At 42.1% G+C, this 23,528-nt stretch overlaps 3 protein-coding genes, 1 long non-coding RNA gene and 4 other non-coding genes across 12 annotated transcripts in view; 2 read left to right on the forward strand and 6 right to left on the reverse strand.

Moving 5' to 3' along the window:
- The window catches only part of LOC105018192 (growth arrest-specific protein 2), a 40,365-nt gene extending 34,533 nt beyond the window's left edge, over positions 1 to 5,832 (forward strand). The window contains exon 9 of the mRNA XM_034288061.1: positions 4,405 to 5,832. Within this exon, the coding sequence (XP_034143952.1) occupies positions 4,405 to 4,623 (219 nt within the window). The 3' untranslated portion in view covers positions 4,624 to 5,832. The remainder of the gene's footprint in view (positions 1 to 4,404) is intronic.
- A 2,027-nt stretch (positions 5,833 to 7,859) lies between these two features.
- On the reverse strand, positions 7,860 to 10,720 carry LOC105018190. The gene is made up of 5 exons (XR_828570.3): positions 10,578 to 10,720; positions 9,685 to 9,799; positions 9,187 to 9,239; positions 8,869 to 8,971; positions 7,860 to 8,594 (listed from the first exon to the last, which is right to left on the reverse strand). It is a non-coding gene; the product is annotated as an uncharacterized LOC105018190 (long non-coding RNA).
- LOC114829618 lies at positions 8,720 to 8,809 on the reverse strand. Its single transcript, XR_003777504.1, has one exon. It is a non-coding gene; the product is annotated as a small nucleolar RNA SNORD60 (small nucleolar RNA).
- LOC114829617 lies at positions 9,048 to 9,135 on the reverse strand. Its single transcript, XR_003777503.1, has one exon. It is a non-coding gene; the product is annotated as a small nucleolar RNA SNORD60 (small nucleolar RNA).
- On the reverse strand, positions 9,495 to 9,584 carry LOC114829616. The gene has a single exon (XR_003777502.1). It is a non-coding gene; the product is annotated as a small nucleolar RNA SNORD60 (small nucleolar RNA).
- LOC114829615 lies at positions 10,139 to 10,208 on the reverse strand. Its single transcript, XR_003777501.1, has one exon. It is a non-coding gene; the product is annotated as a small nucleolar RNA SNORD38 (small nucleolar RNA).
- A 1,429-nt stretch (positions 10,721 to 12,149) lies between the features above and the next one.
- Positions 12,150 to 22,471, reverse strand: svip (small VCP interacting protein). Of its 2 annotated transcripts, none has more exons than XM_034288060.1 (4): positions 22,181 to 22,471; positions 18,837 to 18,961; positions 18,427 to 18,477; positions 12,150 to 12,627 (listed from the first exon to the last, which is right to left on the reverse strand). In XM_034288060.1, exons 1-4 carry the CDS (start codon positions 22,221 to 22,223, stop codon positions 12,613 to 12,615), a joined length of 234 nt encoding a protein of 77 aa, XP_034143951.1. In that variant the 5' UTR covers positions 22,224 to 22,471; the 3' UTR covers positions 12,150 to 12,612. The 2 variants fall into 2 exon arrangements, with proteins under 2 accessions (XP_034143951.1, XP_034143950.1); XM_034288059.1 differs by lacking the exon at positions 22,181 to 22,471 and adding an exon at positions 13,303 to 13,416.
- ano3 (anoctamin 3) overlaps positions 20,924 to 23,528 on the forward strand; it is an 88,443-nt gene continuing 85,838 nt past the window's right edge. For all 4 annotated transcript variants that reach the window (XR_002198245.3, XR_003777435.2, XR_003777434.2 and 1 more), the window contains exon 1: positions 20,924 to 21,385. Coding sequence is in view for 1 of the 4 variants with exons in the window: in XM_020056792.3 (XP_019912351.2) it covers positions 21,322 to 21,385 (64 nt within the window). In the remaining 3 variants the exon portion in view is untranslated. The remainder of the gene's footprint in view (positions 21,386 to 23,528) is intronic.

Genomic DNA, 23,528 nt, shown 5'->3' on the forward strand with positions numbered 1-23,528 from the left:
CCAGACACCATCCACACAGCCAGACACCATCCACACAGCCAATTACCATCCATACAGCCAGACACCATCCACACAGCCAGACACCATTCATACAGCCAGACACCATCCACACAGCCAGGCACCATCCACACAGCCAGACACCATCCACACAGCTAGCAGGCCACAAAATATATGTAGCAGAGAACAATTTCCTTCATGTTTTGGTGTCTATTGCAATTCATTCTGAATAAGGAAGCAGTGAAGAGAGCAGAATAGAAATGAAATTGAACTCAACCCTGCTTAGCTCCTAAGTGGCCATAGGTCATCAGTGACAATAGATGTTTCTGCCTCATTTCGAGATTTCTGGGTCTGAATTTGATACTTCTCAATTGACATTCTGACTTTCTTTAGCTCCTCAGGGTGCTTAGTGACCTTAAGCCTTTGATGAATACAGATGCCTGCAGAATGACTCAGCCTATTCTGTGTCCATAGCAAACCCACTTTCATAATTCTGAATTCGATGAGTCTATATTTTGGTAACCCACTTCGGACCACTTTGTTGTTTGCTGACCTTTCACTCTTGGCAGGATAGATCCAAGAGATTTTTTGTTAACCAACAGTGAGGTTTCTCATCTCAGTGTGAACTGACCCTCACACACAGTGTGTGTATTACAGTGTGTTGATGTCTGGACTACCTGACTGTAGGATGACAGGCCTCTTGTCTCTGCTGGGAGCAGATCCTCTTTTGCTGTGATATTTATTTTCTGGGGATGGTTTCCAACTGTCTGTCTTTGTCAAGGGGTCAAGGGGGACAGCCCACGAAGATAGAAAGAGGGCTCACCCTGTCTGTCCATGCTAAAATGGGCTGTATCCATCTGGAGTCCCTTTTCTACCTCTATGGGCCAGCCAGGGCTACCGTGGTCCTGGTTTAGCCCCGGTAATGTGAAAAACAGCCCTCCAAATCCACCAGATGGGTTTGATGAATAATAAAAAGTACATTTGAATTTTCCAGTACTTTTTCAAAAACCAAGGATGGTTTACAGTGATGCATTTATTTTTGCCAAATTGCTATTGCCCTAACAAGTTTATTCTTAATGCCTTATCTATTTACATATCATTTCTGTTAATAAATTATGTACCTTAAACAAAACAAAAACTTGCAAAAATTGCCTTACAATAAATGAATCCATTGACGAGTACAAATTTGTGTGGTAATAACATTGGTACCCTTGAGATTTTGGTTACCTGGCAACCCTCAACCAGAGAATGAGGATGTTGTGAAAGCAGTGAGCACACAGGATGTTGTTCAGAAAACAAACTCTAGGAGGACCTCTTGTGGTGGCGAACAGTCTGAGCCTCAGGACAGAAATAGGGTTGCAAATATCGTCTCCACATAGATCTTGAGCCCTTTGGGAAAGTAATTTGACTTTTGCAAAAGCAGTTAGACTAGACATGAAATGATTGTCCAGAAACCTTTTGATTCTCTACTGACAGATATTGGCAACACAACGCTGTAAACACGTTATCGGTGCAATGATCGCTCACAAAATGTAAGTCACACAAAACAGAGTGCATGAGAAGATGTTTCTCTAGAAATGACCATCACATATGAGATAGACCTACTTAGCAACCCGCGTCCCACAAGCCTAGACCGCTGGCTGGCCCCTGAAGCTACGCAGGGTGACTGGTCCTTGAAGTTACGCAGGGTGACTGGCCCCTGAAGCTACACAGGGTGACTGGCTTCTGAAGCTATGCAGGGTGACTGGCCCCTGAAGCTACGCAGGGTGACTGGCCCCTGAAGTTACGCAGGGTGACTGGCCCCTGAAGTCACACAGGGTGACTGGCCCCTGAAGTTATGCAGGGTGACTGACCCTTGAAGTTACGCAAGGTAACTGGGTCCCTGAAGTCACGCAGGGTGACTGGCCCCTGAAGTTATGCAGGGTGACTGGCCCCTGAAGCTATGCAGGGTGACTGGCCCCTGAAGTTATGCAGGGTGACTGGCCCCTGAAGTTATGCAGGGTTGGGCAATTGGGCTATGATGCTCTGGTACTGGAGCTATTATGGTTAAAATCTGTTCCACTGCTATTCCAACACACCTTCTATCCTCGTTTTCTCTTCTCTTTTAATGTTCTTTTTCAAAAAACATTAAAAACATGGAATCTCATTGTAAGATGAGAGGTATGATGACATTCTGGTGTCCTGGTTAAATTCCAAACTTGGCCCAATCACTGGATTCCTACTCGGCACATCACTCCGCACCTTTCGTCCTTGTGGTCGATGTACGGTGAGTGTTCTGGCACGAACCATCGCGTCACACCCAAGTGAGTCTCCCACGTTGTTGGTGGATGAGGTGAGCTTTCTGACAACCATGTTTCTTACCGTACAAAACAAAAAGAATCAGCATTTTGTCCCTGCCTTCTGGGCCATAGAAACCATCTCTTTCAACCAGAGTTGCTGAGCAACCAGAGAGGAGGGTGTTGATTATTCTTTGTCCAGAAATGTCTGCTTCTTTTCAAGCTGCCTGATACAATTTCAGCAGGTCACAGAGGCAGGGCTAACTCTGGTTCTCGGCTAGCACGTCGTCTCCACTGGGAAAAAGCTTTCATTAACATTCCGGCAGGGTGGCACCTCCCTCTGTCTCACCCTCCCCCTTTTCATCCTGCCGTCTCTCCCCTTTCTCTCTCTCCCCCTCCCCGGCTCTCTCTCTCCCCCGGCCAATGAAGTGCACTGCTGACAAGTCAGAAATAGCTTGTCTTGCACACTTTGATCCCTTGCTTGGGAATAAATTACCGATCAGACTACAGTAATCTGAAAACGAAATTAAGCAGGTCCTGGGGTTGCAACTGGATCATGTCCTTCAGGGCGACGCCGAAGGTGTAGACTTGGGATTTCTTTAGTCTGTCTCACCAAGCAATATTATGTTCCTGATTGAGCCACCATGTGCAGCATTTGCTGTTTATGCCTCTGTTAAGATAAAACCACTCCTATTTCAGCTATGTTTTACAGCCTTACTAGATTTTATACCCAACCCTAACAGTTACCACACAGTAACCACGTCTTCCCCTCAGCTTATCAGAAGACCACCAGGCCAAACATTCTACTTCCACTTTTGACTTTTGTGGTGGTGGAGTCTGATGTTGTGGCTTTAGAATGTGACTGCGTGGTTCTAGAAGCTAGCGAAAGAACGTCTGTTAAGTGGGGAACATTCCTGCCCTGAATGGTGTGTCTGTGTGTCTCCCTTGTCCTTCCAGCAGCGGTCAGCTGAGACTGACCTTCTCAGCCCACCGAGTAAATGAGTGTGCTGTACCTCCACGAGGGGCGGGGTTGAACAGTCTGGTACGCTGAGCTCACACGAGGCTACCAGGCCAACAGTTCAACCCCCGGGCTACCCCCTCTCTCCTGGGTACAGATCCAGCTCGGGTCCTGCTGTATCAAGGAGCCGTATTCGTGATTGAAAAGCCCTCCGTACCGAAAGCCCATTATATGCCATAGCCACGGAGCCCGGGGACCGTCCTGTCATAATTGGAGCCACTGCCCAGCCAGTGGCCTGCTGATTGATTCTGTTAAGAGCCTCATGAATGTTTGATGTGATTGTTTTATGCTTCCGGAAGGCCGGAGGGAGAGCGGTCAGCTTCAGGAGATGAAAGGCGGTATGGCGGAGATCCCATAAGACTGTAAATGTACAACCATTTGTTCGCACGCTCGAGCTCGGTCCTCCCGTGCAGGCCAGAGTGTAGATGGAGGTCAGCGTGGACATTTTTCACACACAACGAGTTCAGCGGTTCGCATTTGGGCGCTACGTCCCATCAGAGACACTCTGGTGGTGCGACGGCTCTCGTTAATGCGTGGATTGAAAGCATTTCTGATCGCTGTCTTGTTGTGATGTTTGTTTGTTTGTGTGTGTGTATGTGTCAGTTTCTATATATGTGTGTGTGCAAAACATAGCAGCTAGTCCTTTTCATTATATATTGGCGTGGTTTAGGGGTTGTTGCCATGGTACCCTCCCAGATGATGTAATAAGCGCTAGCAGCCAGGAGTCAATAGGTGTTTGTCGTTTTTAAAAGCACTATTTACAGGCCAACTTAGGTAAAAACACCTAAATGGCTGCTTTAAAGATTCAAACTGATCAATAACATTTCTAGCCTAAAAACCAAATGGTTGGATAAGATATTTGGAAAAATACCTTCCTTTTCTGACTGCTCTCCACAGCTTACATCCCCAAAAACTTAACATTAAGAAACCAGTTTGTTGTGCTAAAAAAAAGTCAACCTTAAAATTGCTAGAATAATTCCATATGAAATGCCACCCACTCCATATACCTTCCTGGTTAACCAAATCATGACAAACAAATTGAACACATCTTTCTGTTAGACATTTGCCGCCTCTTGAAAATGATCTTCTTCCTCCACCTCTTCCTCCACCTAGATGTTGCACAACAAGCATGTCATGGTTCGTGTGGGTGGGGGCTGGGAGACCTTCGAGAGCTACCTGCTGAAACACGACCCGTGTAGAATGCTTCAGATCTCCAGAGTGGAGGGAAAGGCCTCTGTCATGTCTCCCAAGTCCCCCAACACCCTCAACATCAAGGACCTCAGCCCAGACAGCTATCTGGTTGTGGCCGCACACTACCGCAGCAAGAAGTAAAGATGGCAGGACAGGAGTAAAGATGGCAGCACACCACCGCAGCAGGAAGTAAAGATGGCAGCACACCACCGCAGCAGGAAGTAAAGATGGCAGCACACCACCGCAGCAGGAAGTAAAGATGGACGCACAACACCGCAGCAGGAAGTAGGGATGTCATCACACCACCGCAGCAGGACGTGAAGATGACAGCACACCATGCAGCAGGAGATTAAAGATATTCAGAGAATTAAAGGAACACAATTAAGCTGGCAGCAAGTCTGGACACATCACAATCGCCACACAATCACAAAATGAGTGGTTATTTGGAATACAGGGTGATTTGTAGATCAGTAATTCCCTGATAGTGTTTAAGAGGATTGATTGGACCTCCTGTATCTGATCTTCTATCTCTTTCTGAGGGGAAAAATGCTCTTACTCACTTCAGATAGTAGAACATTCGGGGTGCAGAACGAAGTAGCCTACCCGCAAAGCAGAATTATTTGAAATACGTCTTTTCCCCTTCTGCTAATAGGGTACCAATCAGCACCCCCCCGGGTTTCTGGCTGATCATGTCACATCGGCATAGATTTTAAGGTTTGTTTGTGCAGAAATTAGAAGTACACCAAACATTTAAAAAAGCTTGATTCTTTGTTCTCCTCACCTTCATGGTATCCAACGATTCTTAGAACTTCTCTCAAAGCAGCAGATCCAGTGGACCTTGTCTCAAACTAGCAAAATGAAGGTTTAATCCCAGTCTGGTGACATGGTGGGCCAAAAAATGCCCTGCTTTACTGCGGATGTTTTCTTTGCATTTCCAGCCTGAGAATCTATGCAATGATTTTACAATAACTATTAGCCTGGGATTGCGATTGCTATATATGGTACTAAAAGCATGTTTTTCTTTTGTTTTTTTTTGTATTTAGCATTCATTGTTTTTATAGTGTGCATATGGTATTACTGTTACAATGGGTATATTTTGAGTAATACGATTCCAATGATGGTTGTCCTTTCCTTTTCTCCTAAATTCTCCAGCTTCTTGATAACGACTATCGAAGGTCATCATGACTCAAGCAATACATGTTTTATGAGTGAAAGTAATCACACTAGTTTCTTAACCATATTTACAGTACACCATTATACTGGTTATCTTGTAAATGGACTTGTCTTTATCTTCATCTTTTACTTTGTTGACCACCATTTTTATGAATGTCAACAATTAAATACGATTATCTTTTCATATTAGTTTTTTGCTACCATACTATGTTAACTATTGATGATTAATAGCTAAGCTTAGGATGACTGAGTGTTCATGTATATTTTCTACAATGAAAACCTTTTAGTTTGCATTGCATCGGCTAATTGGGCACTACCTTATTTGAAGATTAGCTAGAGTCTCCATAAACTTCTCTGCTGGTTTAGTTCTCGTGGACACCACGTAAACAAGACGTCTTGACGCTGTTTGACTCAGCGGTGTCGAGTATATTTGTTTGTTGCTGCTCGTGCCAAATTAATTTCGGTCCATTGGACAAATATAAATATCAGACGTGACGTCCGGTAAGCAAATTTAAAGACATTAATTTCACAGACGCAAGCGCCCAGATCAAGAACCAGTTGGTGGATGGTGATACTTTAGTCCCCCCTACTGGTCAATTTACAGTACTGCTGTTAAACTGCATTGCCGAATTTAGTAATGGGCATTCCGAAGTTGAATTTCAAATCGCATACTACATACTACAAATACGTACTTGGCGGATGATGGTGAAGTACGTACTGTTTAACAAGTTAGTATGCCAGTATTGGGACCGATTGGTACATAAATCCTCGTTATAAAATTTCGTCTCTCAATAGATCATTTTGTCACGCATTAACATCACGCCAAGGTTTAATGTTTAGCTAGACACCATAAAGCATTGTTAAACTGACTAACGTTTCTTATGAAGTTGACTTGCAACACAAATAGCCTCTATGAACTGTATGTCTTTTACCACTGGCCGTTTTAATAGCTTATTAGCCAGTAATAGGCCTGCTGATATCTTAATACTAAGAAAATTAACTTCACATTGCCAAATGTATTTAATTTCATGGCACAACAACGTTAGTTTTTCTTTAATTCGTGAATTACTTTGATACAATAACTATCAATATTGGTAGCGATAACTGACTTTTTCAAGTGAAGAAACGAGAATCCCTCTTTTATTGCGCAAGGGGTTGTGGTCTATATTGCCTCAAAAAGCATGCATGGATGCATACTTCGAGAATACACCAGAAAATGATACACCATCCGGGAACTTTTGGCATACAATTGTCAGCGTATTGTGGTTTTGGACATATTTATCTTCTCGCATACTAATCTGGCATACTATATAGTATTGCAAGTATGTTATTTGAGATTCATTCCTTCATTTGGCTCACGTGCGGATCTTTTAAAATTGCTGACCAACAACCCCAACAATAAATGCATGTCAAAATTAAGACGAAACAGCAGGCCTAGAATTACTTTGGTGCATGAGATGCATTTTCAAATAGGTTATATCGTTCTTGTCCTAATTAGGTCGCCCGATGGTTTTCCCTTTACTAAGGTGACCCCACTGGGAAAATGCGCGTGGAATACGATGGTTCTCTCCACAATTTGATTCTGCAGTGCGGAAATGGCTTGACCATGCTTGAGCTTAAAAATGAAGGATCCAAATGACCGGCTGCTCTCGCCTACGCGATTCGGTTTCCGACGTTCACTTCGAGTCGTTTCACAGGAACAGACCATTACCGGAAGTGATGAAACTAACATCTTTGCACACAGCGCCAGTGGCTATCTACCGCTTCTGAAGCGACGAAACGGGCATCTAGTCTCATGGAACCTAAGCAAGCAGCAGTGGGAAACCGCAGTCACGGTTGCTCACTGGTAGTCGGGAGAGAAAAGTAACTTTTGGTTGGTATGCCACGCATGTAGCGTTGCTTAATGGACGTGTCCAGTCCACCAGTTGCAACGTATTTTGTTGATCTTGGTCTGAGATTCACTGCTAAATCAACTGATGAGGGCCATGTTGTGGAAAATCAGAACATGCCATTTGGCAAAGCCAACAGAACCATCACACGGTAACCACAAAAGCAACCATTTAAATATTACACCAACTATAGATCTCTGCAAAGGATTAAGTCCAACATGGCCATTAACAATGTCATGAATAATAAATAATTCCTCCAGACATTGGAAGATTTTAATTCACACGTTTAGTATTTCATTACAGAATAAGATCAAATGAGAAAATTGACTCAACTTTATTGAACTTTCAAAATCACAAGTGAAGTAGAACCATTAGGTCCCTGTTGCCAGGGAGAGGTGATGAGAATACAACCGTGACACATTAAGGCTGTGCATGATACCAGAACTAAAAGCATAACCATAAATCAGAGAGTTCACACAGGAGAGAGGCCTTACTGCTGCCACCAGCTGCACTGTCAGGGAAGGTTAGTGGGAAATTGGACAAATCGAAATGGAATTAAGTAAAAATCTGAACATGCCTGCATAAAAATCCACCAGTTTAGACCTGAATGAACAGGAGTAACAAGGTGGAAACGTGTATAGATTTTAGCCCAAGCTAACACAATGAATCACAGTTTCTTGAAGATTTACACATTTGTTGCAGACCTCCCGTTCCTCCACAATCTAAATGAGCTCAATTGGAATTGAGACCTGGGGACCTCTGGATATAATTTAAGTAATGGCCATGTTTAATGGAACCAGCTTAAATGAGTGGCATTGGGGATGAGAACTATAAGTGGTAAAAGTTACAACAGCAAATTAAAAAGGAACCACTCGATGGAAAATCTTTTTATCAGATGATTCACACTGGAGAAACCATACAGCTGATGTCAATTAAGTGAAGTCCTTTCGTGTTGAATAGAATGTAAGGAAAAGTACGACACTGGACACCTGATGTTTAGGGAGCAGGCAAGAATCTGCAGTGCTAACGGTGAGGCCATCTCCCTGCAACCTGAAGGAGAAACAGATGATCAGTCTAAAAGCCAAATCCTTCTTGATACAACAGACAAATCTTGTAGAAACAAACTTCAAATCACACAAATCCCCAGGTAGCAGCTTTTGTAGCAGTCACTAGCAGAGCCTCAGAGTAGAGTTAGAATCAGGGGCTGTTGCCAGCCCTCATATGAGGTGTCAGAAAAGTTATTTAGTTGTGTCTCATCACTGGTTCTGCTCCATAACATAATACTACAGACAACTGCAGGTTTACCGGGCGGAGTAGGACTCACCATCAACCAGTCTGGTCATGGACATGCAGCCTGATGAAGTCACCACTCTGGGTGAATCAGTCTCAGAGACTTCATCTTCTCTTCACTGAAATCCTCAACAAACCTGCACAGAAAACACCCATCAAACAGTGTCATTTCACAAATAAGCACTTATTAGCTGTGATCTTTAGTGACTTAGCGAGCCTCAGAGTAGAGTCAGAATCAGGGGCTGTTGCCAGCCCTCATATGAGGTGTCAGAAAAGTTATTTAGTTGTCTCATCACTGGTTCACCGCCAACTGTTATTGAAGGACTGGGAGAATAATCCGCTAGAGATTTACCTGAGGGCAGTGAGTGGGAGGAGTCCTGTGGTAGGCTCAGGTCACATGAGAACCTGGCAGAAGAGAACAGATTTAACACAGAGCACCTGGCAAATACTGCCCAAAGAAACATCCCATGTGCTTTGTTGCCAAGGCAATCGCACCAACTAGTTTCTAGTATTAAAAAAAAAAAAAAAGTGTTTGTGACAAGTACAGGCCTTGGCATGGCAGGCAAATTACACAATGCCTAATTTCTTGAATAAACTGCAATTTGAACCAATTGACAGCACACAAACCTCCCAGAAAATAAGACATAACAGTCCCATTCAGAGCTTCAGAGTAGAGTTAGAATCAGGGGCTGTTGCCAGCCCTCATATGAGGTGTCAGAAAAGTTATTTAGTTTTGTCTCATCACTAACTCTGGTCCATGGACTGGTGGGCTCAATTACAACATGCTTTTATAACCATTTCTCACAACTCAGTTTAACCACTGACAGCCAATTAACACTGCCACACTCACCTAGCCCAGACACCACTTGATGTGACATGCCCTCAACGCAGTACAAAGTTCAGTAGCATCCTCTGGCCGACCAGTATTCAGAAGAAAAGCCAGCTTCATGACACCATCAAAATACCTGGAACAAAACACTAGTTAGACAAAAGGGCTGGTTTAAGCACAGAAGCAACAGAATAAGAAACAAGACTACACCAAACAGGATGCAAAAGATTTAAACACGCCAAATTCGCATTCAGAGGGAGAAAACTACTTTTGAGATTAAGGTTCTCTCTTAACATTGGCGTTTAAACTCTGCCATGCTTCGATTTGGTCACCATATTTCGCGCATTCAATCAATGATTGGTTCAAAGGAAACATCCAAGCCAACTAGTTAGTGTATCTAGCGTACTAGTTAGTGTACGCCAGCGCCACGGTAGGCTAATTTAACAGACTATATTATCGTGGTAAAACCAAGGTCTTTCTCAGAGTCACAAATATCGTTCACTATTATTCAGTAGCAGAACTGGACAAAGTTATCATCATTGAAAGACCAGCAATGGTTATAGTGGTATTACGTGTAGTTGTATGCAACTACTCAGTTACTAGGTCACCAAAGTATAAACCCACGTGGTTCTGGGCCCTTACCCGGCGACAAACGAGCGCACTAACGTTAACGGAGCTCGACCAAGTTTTAATATTTTGTACGCTACACATTTAACTCAAATTACGTATAATTCAATCGTTCAATAGGGACGTTAAAATAACTAGTGTCCTCCTGATTATCACACGAAGAGTAGCATATAAGTCAGTGAGCTATGGTTAGACTAGCCTATGTAAAATATGTACAGACTAGTACCAGCTACAGCAATAGCTAGCCAAAATACCTGTTAAGTAAATAAAACATTAACTTCACTCACCAATAAATGCATGTCATTTTATGACGGATGCGTGCGGTCTGGCTGCCAAAAACAACACAACGTTATAATGACGGCCATAATGCTGACGAAATTCAAACCACACACTACAGCCGATTCTGCCGGAGAGAGAGGCCGACTTGCAGAGTTGCTGAGTATTTATATCAGTTCTTCCTGGGTGGGTCGATCGTCCATTCAGCCAATTACATTCGTACGTAGTTTAAAGATACACTGGTAGTAGCAGGTTTGACACCAGAATTTATTCTGAAAGACTACAAATCCCAAGAACACTCCTAGTCATAATTATTTTTCTAATATCAGAACTACTCAAAAGCAAAAAAAGAAATAAAAAACTCACACAAAAACTACATATTGTCAACGGTGTCGTTCAATTCTGAATCCAATGATTTTTTTGGCTGCTTGAACAAACTGTTGCCAATAACATATTGCATTCGAATGGATAACCAAAATGATATCACGCCCCAAAACCTGGTGATACCTGACGAACAAAATATAAATAATTCATACATACTGTAATAAGAGTTAATTAGCAATACATCTGCTGACAGCTACTGTACAATTGCATTACAACCTGAGTGAAGGAAAATTCCAGGGAGGTCGTGTTCCAAAACAACAAATCCAAAACCAACAAAAAAAGTCAGGAAACAAGGAGTTGTATGTGTAATTTATTTAAACAAAATTACATTGGCATTACTTCACGCCCCTTAAAAATGTCAAGAACACGTGAAGCAGTCACGGAATCAAACAAGGTGGTAGGGTGAAAAGCATAAACAAGCTTGGTAAAAAGTAAATACTTAATTCACTAAATAGTATCACTTGCTACTACAGGCATGCCTCTTTCCTTCCATTTAATTTAGTGTTTGGAGCAATGTGGTTTACAGGTTAAACCCATAGACACAATCCTCATTGTCCTTTGTGTTACAGTTGGACAACTTATGATATGTACATGTTGAAAGTACATATTGCACATACACAGTAAACATTTTCACCAATTACATCAGGCATGAAGAACATCCTTCATACATTACAAACCAATATTTTGTGAAATAATTGATATTGCACAGACAATACAAAAGCCAAACACAAAAGTGAAATTTGAAGTAAATAAGTACTAATGTGTGTGCACAAACGTTTAAAACCAGCATTCAAAATGGTTTCCTTCATACATAGTTATGTAAAATATAGTAGTATTTCAACACTGTGATGTACAAAACAATATGACTCCTGTAGTGCTCTATGGCACATGTCAATTTAGCAGTGTGGAGTATCATGAAGTGACAAGACCATTCCTCAAAGTTGTAAAAGTCTGAAAAAAATACAAAAGCAGTAAGCACCATGGTTTTAAAGCAGCAAAATTGAAATGGTAGAGAGAGAGAGAAATAGAAAGAGTGAGAAAGAGCGAGGAGGGTGTAGAGATAGAGATGGGCAGAAAGAGGGGGCAGAGAGACAAGGCAGAGAGAGATGGTAAGAGAGAGAGCGGAGGGGACAGAGGGCTGGGAGAGGGGGCAGAGAGACAAGGCAGAGAGAGATGGTAAGAGAGAGCGGAGGGGACAGAGGGCTGGGAGAGGGGGCGGAGACAGGGCAGAGAGAGAGCAGGCAGAGAGACAAGGCAAGAAAGAGAGAGCTGCAAGACGCCTGCTACAGTTTCCAGATGTGCTGTTAGCATATTTGCTGTTAGCATATTTCCTGTATTTATGCCATATCACTGTCATCCCATCTGTTCCAGGCTGGCTTCTGGATCTCATGTACATCTTGGCATTAGGGGAGCCATGGACCCATGAGTCACACTGCCAACAACAGGCAGAAGAATCTTTCTACCAGCACTGAAGCACGGCAAAACTATTCTACACACTCGGCAGATGCAGACACGCAGTTTCCTCTGAAAAAGCTTGCATTAAAAAAAAAAAAGAAGAAATAAAAAGACAGCCAAAATGTCAACTGGTACCAGGATACTTCATGTTCTTGGCTGAAACCCATTATAGATAGAACCTTTCAGGATGTCTCCATGTCCATCTTCTTAGCCAACCTGCCACTACAGAGAGAAGAAAATACAAGAAAATTAAGGGCACTTCATAAAATACCTTTTCTCTGAATAGGTTATAAATATATACATAAAGCATACATTACCAGTCAACAGTTTGGACACAACTACGTATTCAAGGCATTTTCTTTAGTTTTACCATTTCCCACATTGTAGAAAATAGTGAAGACAACAATCATGTAACATACAAGTGTTAAACAAAATACATTTATAGGGTGGCCACTTTCTAGATCCTTGAAAGTAGCAACCCTTTCCCTTGATGACAGCTTTGCACACAACTTGGATTCTCTCAACCACCTTCCTGAGGTAGTTTGACTGGTAGCGTATAGGTATTTAAAATACCGCCCCCCCCCCACCCCCGCCCCAAGTGTGTTTTTTACTCTATTTGACAGAAAATAAAAACAATTAAAAAGGTTTTACTGAAAGAGCAGTGGGCGGGATTCAAACCTATGCTAGAGCGGTACGCGTGTACCAGACACAGCAGCTCAGGCACACCCAGGCAAACTTTCGGAAGAATCTAAACATACCTCTAGGAGTAAAAGATACCTGCAGACGTCAGACCTACTCTGCATTTGAGAAGCGTCTCATGTCAGCAGGAGGCTTAACGTATCCGTGGCGACCTGAGGGGACAGCGTACGTCAACTAGGTCTGGAGCAAAGCACTCACCCTCAGCCCTCCGCCCCCAGAAGTAGACGTGGTCATCGCCTGTTTCTCGATCTCCTCCTGTTTCTTTTTCTTTTTTTCAACTGCTTCTGGGTTTTTGACACCCCTGTAGTTTGTCTGAGAGGAGGCAATGGGCAGATGGGAATGTCAGCAGCAACATACTACAGACTGGGGTTTGGAGTCCAAATGACATCCTAATTCTCATACAGTCATGTAAAAATGTGAGTACGCCACGTGGAAAGTTGTATTCTTTTCCCACAAATATTGAAATCTTCACTTTAAAACCACTGTATTCTTTACAAAACTGCCCGAAAAGATAATACTTTCCAATCATTTATTCATCAAAAATCTGCATAAATCTGCATATTGCTTCAATACCTAGTGTTCATGTAACCTTTTCTTGCAACTGTCAATCAGTCTCAAACAGCGACTGGAAGGAATTCTGCCCACTCTTCTTTACAGTACTGCTTAAACCGGGTCACGAGCAAGGTCTGTCTTGCATCCACAGTCTGCTTCAAGTCCCTGCCACAGCCAGGATTTAGAACTGGTCTTTGACCCGGACAAACCATAACCCTCCATTTCTTCTTAATGAGCCAGTCTGTTGAAGCTTGGCTTGTGTGTTTTGGTCGTTGCCCCATTTCAATATCCATGTTTGGTTAAGCTTCAGGCTTTTTACAGTTGGCCTCACATTCACCACAATAATTGTCTGGTACAATATGGAACTCATGGTTGACTCCATGGCAAGTGTGCCAGGCCCCGAGGAAGCAAAGCAGCCCCAAACCATAATGCCACTGACCTACATGAAGGCCAAATTTGTGGTGATTCTTTCTGACGGTTGACTCATGCACTTTGTCACTGATTGTGGCACGATCCCTGGATGTAACCCTGGAGGTCTTTTGAGACTTCTATGAGCAACTGTCGGTCCTTTGCTCAGCTCGAGAAGAATTTGGTGGGATGAACTGTCCTAGGTATTTCCAGATGATCCGTCGGTTGGACAGTGGAATTCTAGGAATTGCTGGAGCCTCCCATGTTGGTCTAATGATTTTCGAAATCTTTTTTGGTTTAAAAAAAAAAAAAAAGGTCATTTTCCTTTCACTCAAAGGATAGTTTAACAAATGGATGTCTTCTATTGTTTTTAAGTCATGAACGATGAATTTGCACCTGATTCAAATGTAGCCATTTAATGTGATGATAAATGTAGGGGTGTACTTTACCCCTAGGAAATTGCAGTTTTGTTTATCTTACTTGCATAAATGGTTTGAAAGAGTTTTTGTTTATGTATTTAATTGAATTTGGTTACCTTTATAAGTGAATGTGGTTGTAATTTAGCACAAAGGTCCAAAATGTAAAAGAAGTTGAGACGTTCTAGAGGGTGTAATGACATACAGCTCAGAAAAAAAATTAAGAGACCACTGCACCTTTTTTTTCTCCTCTCCAAAAAAGTCAAAAAGGGATGTTTTGAGTGAGGAACACAAGCGTTCAATTTGCAGTGGTCTCTTAATTTTAACCCTTCTGTTCCTCACTCAAAACTTTCCCTTTTGACATTTTTGGAAAGGAAAGAAAAAGGTGCAGTGTTCTCTTAATATTTTCCGGAGATGTATTTTCACATTGCTGTATAGTGCATTACTTTAAACCAAGATCTGCAGACCTCTGGTCAATAGTTATACTATATAGGGAACAGAGGGCCATTTGGGGTTTCAGCCATTTAAAGGTGTTAATGAAGAATAGACTTCTATGTTCAGGGTAGATTCTTCTAACAGGCTGGTGTACACCACAGAGCCTTTTCATATGTTTATGTTATATATTATAGAATAAATAACTAAATAATAAATTTTTTGTCCACCGTTTACTTCACTTTATTGACCTTTTCGGGCGTGTTGTCTTTCATTCTTGGAGTGCAGAGTTAAGGACAGTTAAGTTTACAGACAACAGACTTACTTTGGAACAGGTCAGCGTGATGGGCCGCCAACTACATAACTGTCAACAAAACACAGCATTTGACTTTGGCGCAGCTACAGCTTCACATTTCACCCCTGGAAAGCTGTCTGTTGCCTGCCTGATTAATCTACAGAACCTTCTCCTTAAAACATAACTTCTGCATTATTTAGGGGGAGTAATTTCCTTATTGGGACATTACGTAGGTGGAGTTATTTCTTTATTGGGACATTACGTAGGTGGAGTTATTTCCTTATTGGTAAATTACATAGGTGGAGTTATTACCATACTGGGGTATTACAAACCTGTTTCGCAAAAAGTTGGGAAACTGTGTAAAATGGAAATGAAACAGAATGCAAAGATGTGAAAAACATTTGGACCCTATATTCAATTGAAAATAGTACAAAGACAACATATCAAATGCTGAAACTGAAAATGTGTATTTAGTTGTGTAATACAAAAAAAGACCTTGGTGGAATATCACAAAAATAATTAGGTTAATTGGCAACAGTTCAGTAACATGATTGGGTATAAAGAGCATCCCAGAGAGGATGAGTCTTTCTGAAAACAGGATGGGGTGGGGTTCTCTACTCTGTGAAAGACTGCACAGGCAAATAGTGCAACAATTTAAGAATAAAGTTTCTCAACATAAAATTGCAAAGAGTTTGGGGCTCTCATCATCTATAGTACATAATATCATTAAAAGATTTATTGAATCGAGAGAAATCTCTGTACCCAAAGAACAAGCACGAAAAAACAATATTGCATGGCCGTGATCTTTGGGCCGTCATGCGGCACTGCATTAAAAACAGACACGATTCTCTATTGGAAATCACTGCATGGACTCAGGAACACTTCTGAAAAACATTGTCTGTAAACACAGTTTGTCGCTGCATCCACAAATGCAAGTTAAAACTCTACCATGCAAAAAAGAAACCATATATAAACAAGATCCAGAAACACTGCTGCCTTCTCTGGGCCTGAGCTCATTTAAGATGGACTGAGGTGAGGTGAATTTTTGGGAATCATGGACACTGCGTTCTCTGGACTAAAGAGTAGCGGGACCATCCAGCTTCTTATGAGCACACAGTTCAAAAGCCAACATCTGTGATGGTATGGGGATGCATTAGTGCACATGGCATGGGTGAATGCACCATTAATACACAACAATATATACTGGTTTTGGAGCAACATATGCTGCCATCCAGTCTTTTTCAGGGAAGGCCTTGCCCATTTCAGCAGGACAATGCCAAACCACATTCTGCACGTATTACAACAGCATGGCTCCGTAGTGAAAGAGCCTGGGTGTTAAACTGGTCTGCCTGCAGTCCTGATCTGTCACCCATTGAAAACATTTTGCATTATGACATGAAAAACACAACAAAGCAGACCTTTGAGCAAACTGTTGAGCAGCTGAAATCCTATAAAGCAAGAATGGGAAAACATTTCACTTTGAAAACTACAGCAAATGGCATCCTCAGTTCCCAAACGCTTACAGAGTATTATTTAAAAAGAGGTCATGCTACAAACAGTAATAAACATATCCTGTCCCAACATTTTTAAAATGTGTTGCTGGCATCAAATTCTAAATGGTCATATATTTTTCCAAAAACAATAACATTTCTCCGGTTCAACATTTGATATGTTGTCTTTGTAATATTTTCAATTAAATATAGAGATTAAATGATTTGCACATCATTGGTTTTCTGTTTTTATTTGCATTTTAAGCAGCGTCCCAACTTGTTTGGAAAAGTATTGTATTTAGGTGGAGTAGCTTCCTTATTCCATCTCAAGAAAAATCTGAAAATCTTCCATATTGGGGCATTATTTACTGTAGGTGGAGTTATTTCCATATTGGGGCATTAGTTTTGCATCTTTCTGCATCATGGCTCCAGGATTATTATTTGATTCTTTCTAAATTAAAAACGAATACAGAGGGACCTACATGATCTAACCACAACTAGTATGCTGACTCTATTGATGTTGTGAAGAGCTGCAAGTCAAAATAAGCTGCCTGAAAGTGGACAAAGGTTGCCTTGGGCAGGGCATCCAGTGGTCATAGAAACATGCAGTACATGTGAGAAGATAGATGCGGCAGTGTCCTGCTGTTAGAGGCATGCTGGGTTATAGGACTTGCCATTGGCAAAAGAGGCTGATAGCATATTCCAGTACACAGTGCGGTTTTGTCAGTGAGAGCAGAGGAGATTGGTTCCCGACACCAGTTTGTGCTGTCTTGCCAGCTTCTACCACAAGGGACATACAGCAGCTGGTAACACAAAACAAAATGATCAGGAACAAAAGTAAAGAAAGCTTTTAAAGAGTTTGTCTTGTACGGACAGACCAGTGGGGTCCAGATAAATAATATGTATTGAACAGGCTTGGAACCCTGGAACCCTGGAAGGACTGGGGACTCCTGACCCAACGGGTACATTTCCACGAGAGGGACTCAACATTTAGCAGGGTCAGCAGGGTAAGGTGGGCAAGGTGGGAGGAAGTACCAGCCAATCACAGACCTTAAGACATTACCCACAATACTCACCTTGGCCGACATGTTTTACGTGCTGGATACAAATGGCTCCGACTGAAGAATTTCTGTGTAACAGTAAATATACCCACCGATCTTTGAGACTTCACGATTTTAGGAGCTGCGCAAACAGCGACCCAACTACTAAAACTATTGGAACTCTAGGGTTCAAGGATCTCAAATTGTAGGAAAGGATCTGAGCCAGCCGAGCATGTTATGATAACGGTAAGAGGACCTCTAGCAAGAGTGCCACTCGGCCACCCGTATGCTCTCCCTGTAGGCTCCCGTCGGTCTGTCTATAGTCAACTAAGCTGTGAGAGTGTCTGGGCGCTCAGACTGACAGGCCAGTTGTTGTAGATACTATGTCACTTAGCAGACACTTAAAAACCCAGCTGAGTGGGTTGTCAGTATATACACACTTTGTTTATAGGATTCCTGTGGGAACTAAACTAACAACCACACCATACCCTTATCCAACTAAGCCACATGGGATTGCAGTGCGGAATATATCTATATAGGGCTGGTATCCCAGACACGGATTAAGACACATCCCAGTCTTAGAAATCAAGCTCAGTGGAGAATCTCTATGGGTTTTTTTTTTTCTTCTCTTGGCTTGGCTAAATCTGCGTCTGGGAAACAAGCCCTAGATTTGAAGTAACCAGTAATACCTCTTTCTGTCTCTTCTCAGCTGCCTCGGCTAGCTGACGTCTCCTCGTCTCCTGTGAACGAAACAGAGCATGAGGTTGACTGTTACACTGTATTTGAAAGGGTTACTACTACAATACAGCATATTCACAACGTCTTATGATACCACTCACATGACACAATTAGACAAATAACATTTTTTTTAAAATAATAAACTCCTTGTCTGACATAACGGCACTAACAAGCGTTGTATTCACTCTGCCAAAACGTTTGAGTAGCAACAATTTTATATTTCTTAAAAAAAGATCCACAGTGCCAGCTGTGACTAAAAACACAGAAATGTTCTATTGCAATGCATCAGGTCATACAGGAAGTGCAGAGTTCAATAATAAAAATGTAAACGTTTACAATCGCATCTAGTCAAGTAACTTACTGGATCTGGTGTGGGTACCACGTCTTCGGCAGTACCGCCGAAGCACGGTAGGCACATCCCCATAGTACTGTACTTGAGCAAGGCGATCAACTTTTTAGTGTCAGTTTTTAATGTTTGACGGCTAGCTAGTTGGAAAGAATGCGCGAACGTTAGCTACCTAAATCTAGACACTACCAAGCAAGGCTAGCAAAATATGGCTTATTTATTTCAACAGCACATACAAGCTCCTGCCAAATCTACAAGCTAACGTAAATCATCTAGGTATTAGAAGCGGATATTTCTCCAATCAAACCTTTTGTTGAGACGACCTGTCATTTGGAAAACGTTTACTGGAAATAGAGCGGAAGAACCCGTAGCTATCTTATAGGCCAATGTAAACACAAAACAGGCTGTGTTCAGGAAAATGCTAGAACTGGGAACGGTTGCAAAGAACGTTTGCGTTGATTTTCAACCAATGGAAAACGTCATACTACGTTGCGAACTAAAAGAGACCCCCTGTATAAGAGGACGACATTTCCATGGGCTCGACTGCCACCGTCTGGCTAGGTGCGGACAATGTGTCCTCCAGATCTTTCTCAAATTGAATATTATCGATTCAGTTACAATTTAGCCCAGAAATAACAGTCTCATAGGCCCTGTTCCTGTGAATAGGCCTTGAAATAATTCCTATTCACAGGCCAAACTATTGTCAGACCATGTTCCAAAAAGTAACCTTATGTTGACCTAATTTGTGCCATTTATTTACTTAATTTAGTGTGACGACCTAACTAAATTATTTTGCAGCACTATCGTTTGCTGCATAGTAGTGTGAGAGTTATTCCATTGCAGTCCTGAAGGTGACATCAAAATCAATCAATCAAATGTATTTATAAAGCAATTTCTACATCAGCAGTTGTCACCAAGAGTTTTTACAAAACGCCCAGCCTGAAACCCCAATGAGCAAACAATATCAGTGTTGAAGCACAGTGGCTAGGAAAAACTCCCTAAACAAGGGGCAGACATTTTGGAAAAATCTAGAGAGGAACCAGGCTTGGAGGGGTGACCAGTCCTCTTCTGGCTGTGCTGGGTGAAGATTTCCTGCCTGTTGGGCCCTGTCCGGGGCCTCACCCGGGTAGGGCCACAGTGTCGCCGGACCCCCCATGTCTCAGTTCCAAGGTCTTACGCTGCTATACTATTGTGCTGGGGGATTGGGTCAGTTCTCCTTCCCCACTAAGTTCTCCTTCTCCACTATAAATTGTTGTTGATATGAGGAATGCATTTTCTGAATTTTCAGAAAATGCTTTCGGAAGTACCTGGTTTAAACCAGGTACTCCACAGATGTGGGCCAGGACCTCATGCCCTCCTATGTTCAAAAGGTGAGGAGACTGGGAAAATGTCCTTGTCCATCTGGTCATACTTCTGATCTAGTCTAAATTTAAATAGACTCTGGATTTAGCCCACATGCATTTATTAATTATTCCAATTGGACTCTTAATATCTCACCCGGCACAGCCAGAAGAGGACTGGTCACCCCTCTGAGCCTGGGTCCTCTCTAGGTTTCTTCCTAAAATTCGGCCTTAGGGAGTTTTTCCTAGACACTGAAATTCAACACTACTGTTGTTTACTCCTTGGGGTTTAAGGCCGGGTGTTTCTGTAAAAGCACTTTGTGACAACTGCTGATTGATTGATTGATTACGAATAAATTATAAGGGAACCAAAGGGAACCAAATGTATGCAATTTATACTTTTATATTTGATTAAATGTTTTTATATGAAAATAGCTTTTTTGTACTGGCTGTAACTGGTCCCCCATGGGGAAACTGGGCCAGGCGGGCCCACACCTCTGGAGTACCAGGCTCTAAAGACTCGTTGATGCCACTGTCCAGTGTTGGGCAAAACATTTGGTCAGACCATGTGGGACCCTCCCCTTTGTGAATTACATGGGGGGGGGGGGGGGGGCAAGTTACCCCAGGGACCAGTTACCCCCTACTACCCTATTATGCTTTATTGGCCAGTGAAGTGGTGAAAGAATGTTTTTTTCTGAACGCGCGGACATTCAGACCCATGCCGCCGCCCAGAGGATGCTTTTACACCACTGTAACGCCAAATGCCTCGGGAATTCAAACTTTAACCACTCAAAATGTTCTACTTTTTACATTAAATAGCAATATTATTATCAACATACTGTCACCTTATTTGTCATCTTAGATCCCTTATTAAGTGCCTTTTTTTCCTCCGCTACTTGACCACTCCCCCAATCAATAATTAGTAGCCTATATGTTATTATACTTATCTAGACCCATAACCTACCGCATTTCAAACCCCACCCATGAATTGTGTTATGCCGCACATGTCAAAGGCCAGCGCGCGCCAGTCTGTGCATCTAATGGAAGCCGATGGTCCGATTCAGCTCCAGGGAAGCATATTTAATTTAATCTTAGACAGTTAGTTTAAAGCTTAGTCTGTTGCCTCTGAGGATAAGCTACAAGATAACGGGAATCGCGTCATGGACGTTCAAGTTCGTTTTCATTCTGTCGACCCAGGACTTGAACTTTCCCCAACGCGGACAGGTACGCCACTTCTCCTAACTTCAATAATAATTTTTGTGTGGTGGAATGTATTCATGTTCTGTTTGTATTGGCGTGGGGCAGCATTGGTATAGCCTATATGCTTGCAGTCTGAAACAACTTTCCCTTAAAAGCAGAGCGACTCTCCGAACAGTCAACACGTCTCCATAATAAATAAACATTACATTTAGATTCCTATCTGTACTCTTGCAAATCCGCGCCGTTATGAAAACAGTATTTTGGATGTTTAGGCATTTTTATGTAGTAGTCTATGTGCGTAAATCATCAACTATTTCCGATATTTAAAACCATTAGTAACGCCCTTTTCAATTATTTAACCATGCATACAGTAATTGGAAAGGTGTAGCCTATGCTTGTCCTCCTGATATTACCCCGTTTAAATAAGTTAACTACAGTGCATATATGAAATCTATGTTGGACATCATCAAAAATCATGCTCATTGCTACATGAATAACGTTCTTTGTATCATTTCCAGTAGCCCATAGCTGAATGAATAACTTTATTTTTCACAACTTGAGCTGCCTATGGCTTGTGCGAGTGGTTTCGGATGAATGTTCAGAATCTATGTTCAACTTCTTTAGATACTCATTCTGACTAGTGTAGACTGCATTTACATTTTACCAAACATAAGGTGTCATTACCCTATAATTAACACGTATAATGTTTAATCAAAATACTACTCAAAGTCTACCTCCACTTGAACGAAACGCCGTTGTCAGTTTAACCTAGCATGTGATGTTAGTTTGTATAAAACGTTGTATACAACTTTTACATACCGAGTCCTAACACACCTACTTTGGTTGGGTTTCTCGAAAACATTAAGAAAAACTCGTTTGCACGAACTTCATAATTTCGGTGCCTGTGTATTCCCTTGTTCCATGCTGAAGACAATGGGATCGTCTAATCTATCAGCCGGTCTCCACCAGGACCCGTCGTCACCCATCATGATCCGGTGCTTGCTGCAAGAGCTTTGTTCATTGAGAAACTGCTCTGGAGAAGTCCTGAGTCCTTCGGACACCCACATTAATCACGCTCAACCAACGTGTTAGCCTACTTAAATGTGTGAGTTTTGATTGGGCTTAATAAGCCCTGTTCTGCAATCAATACAACGTCATCGGCGCACACGTAGCATTGAAATAGGATGCATTTGCGCTGGCAGGTCAATTTAGTAATTTCCCCCAATTATTGTCAAAAGACTTATTGGACATAAGACGACTGTGAAGGAAGAGCATAACTTGCGTGCTGGCACCTGGACAAAAAAAAGGCCAGAGGGTGTGTTGTTTGGTTACTAATACAATACTTATTATGGTCCAGGAATCGAGGGGTGAGTGGCTGCAGTGCTTGCCAATCGATTAGCCTAATGTTTCTATCTTACTCGTTGATAGTGTTCGGCCCCATGTTCTGTGATAATGACGGAACAGCACTAAGAGCTTTGCCACCACGAACTGAGGCACTCCTTCATACCTGGACTCGAGCTGTTTAAAAGACAGCGCGCATCCCAGGTTAGGGTCGGAGTAGTAGCAGCGTGACCTGTAGTGCTCGGTTAATCGATCAGGTTAATGTCTTGTCTAACTATATCAGATTCCTAGTTTTTCAGTGGCTTAATGGAGGCGAGATGCTTCAGGACCGGGGGGGTATAAGCGTAATCGCGAGGAAGCCGGAGTCGATAAGCAAACATTGTAATGCCCCCAACATATGCATATATACAGCATCTACCACTGGGCCCATATTACGACTGGAAGTATCTAAAAGGCACTAATTGCCATCACTGGCAGATTATTATTTTACCTGGACAAAATGCATTAACGTAAAACACGTTAATAGCAAAGCACATTGATTGCCTAACTTTACTTTGATGGTTACTCCATTTTTTAAATATGCAGCATATTTTGTTTTTGCTGAGGCTCTTCATCCAAAATGTATTTACTGGAACAATTAGATTTAATTGTCTGAACCGAAGGACTGATCGACGGAACAACAGATTTCCCCCCTTGCCAGCTCAGGGATCCAGCAACCCTTCGATCAGAGACTCTAACTACCAAGGCGTCTTCATATAATGTGATTTTTCTTAGTGGATCTCGTGAGCACCTGTGGGCACCGTAACAGACCATTTTATTGATATTT

The sequence above is a fragment of the Esox lucius genome, chromosome 19, assembly GCF_011004845.1.
Source record: "Esox lucius isolate fEsoLuc1 chromosome 19, fEsoLuc1.pri, whole genome shotgun sequence".
NCBI lineage: Eukaryota > Metazoa > Chordata > Actinopteri > Esociformes > Esocidae > Esox > Esox lucius.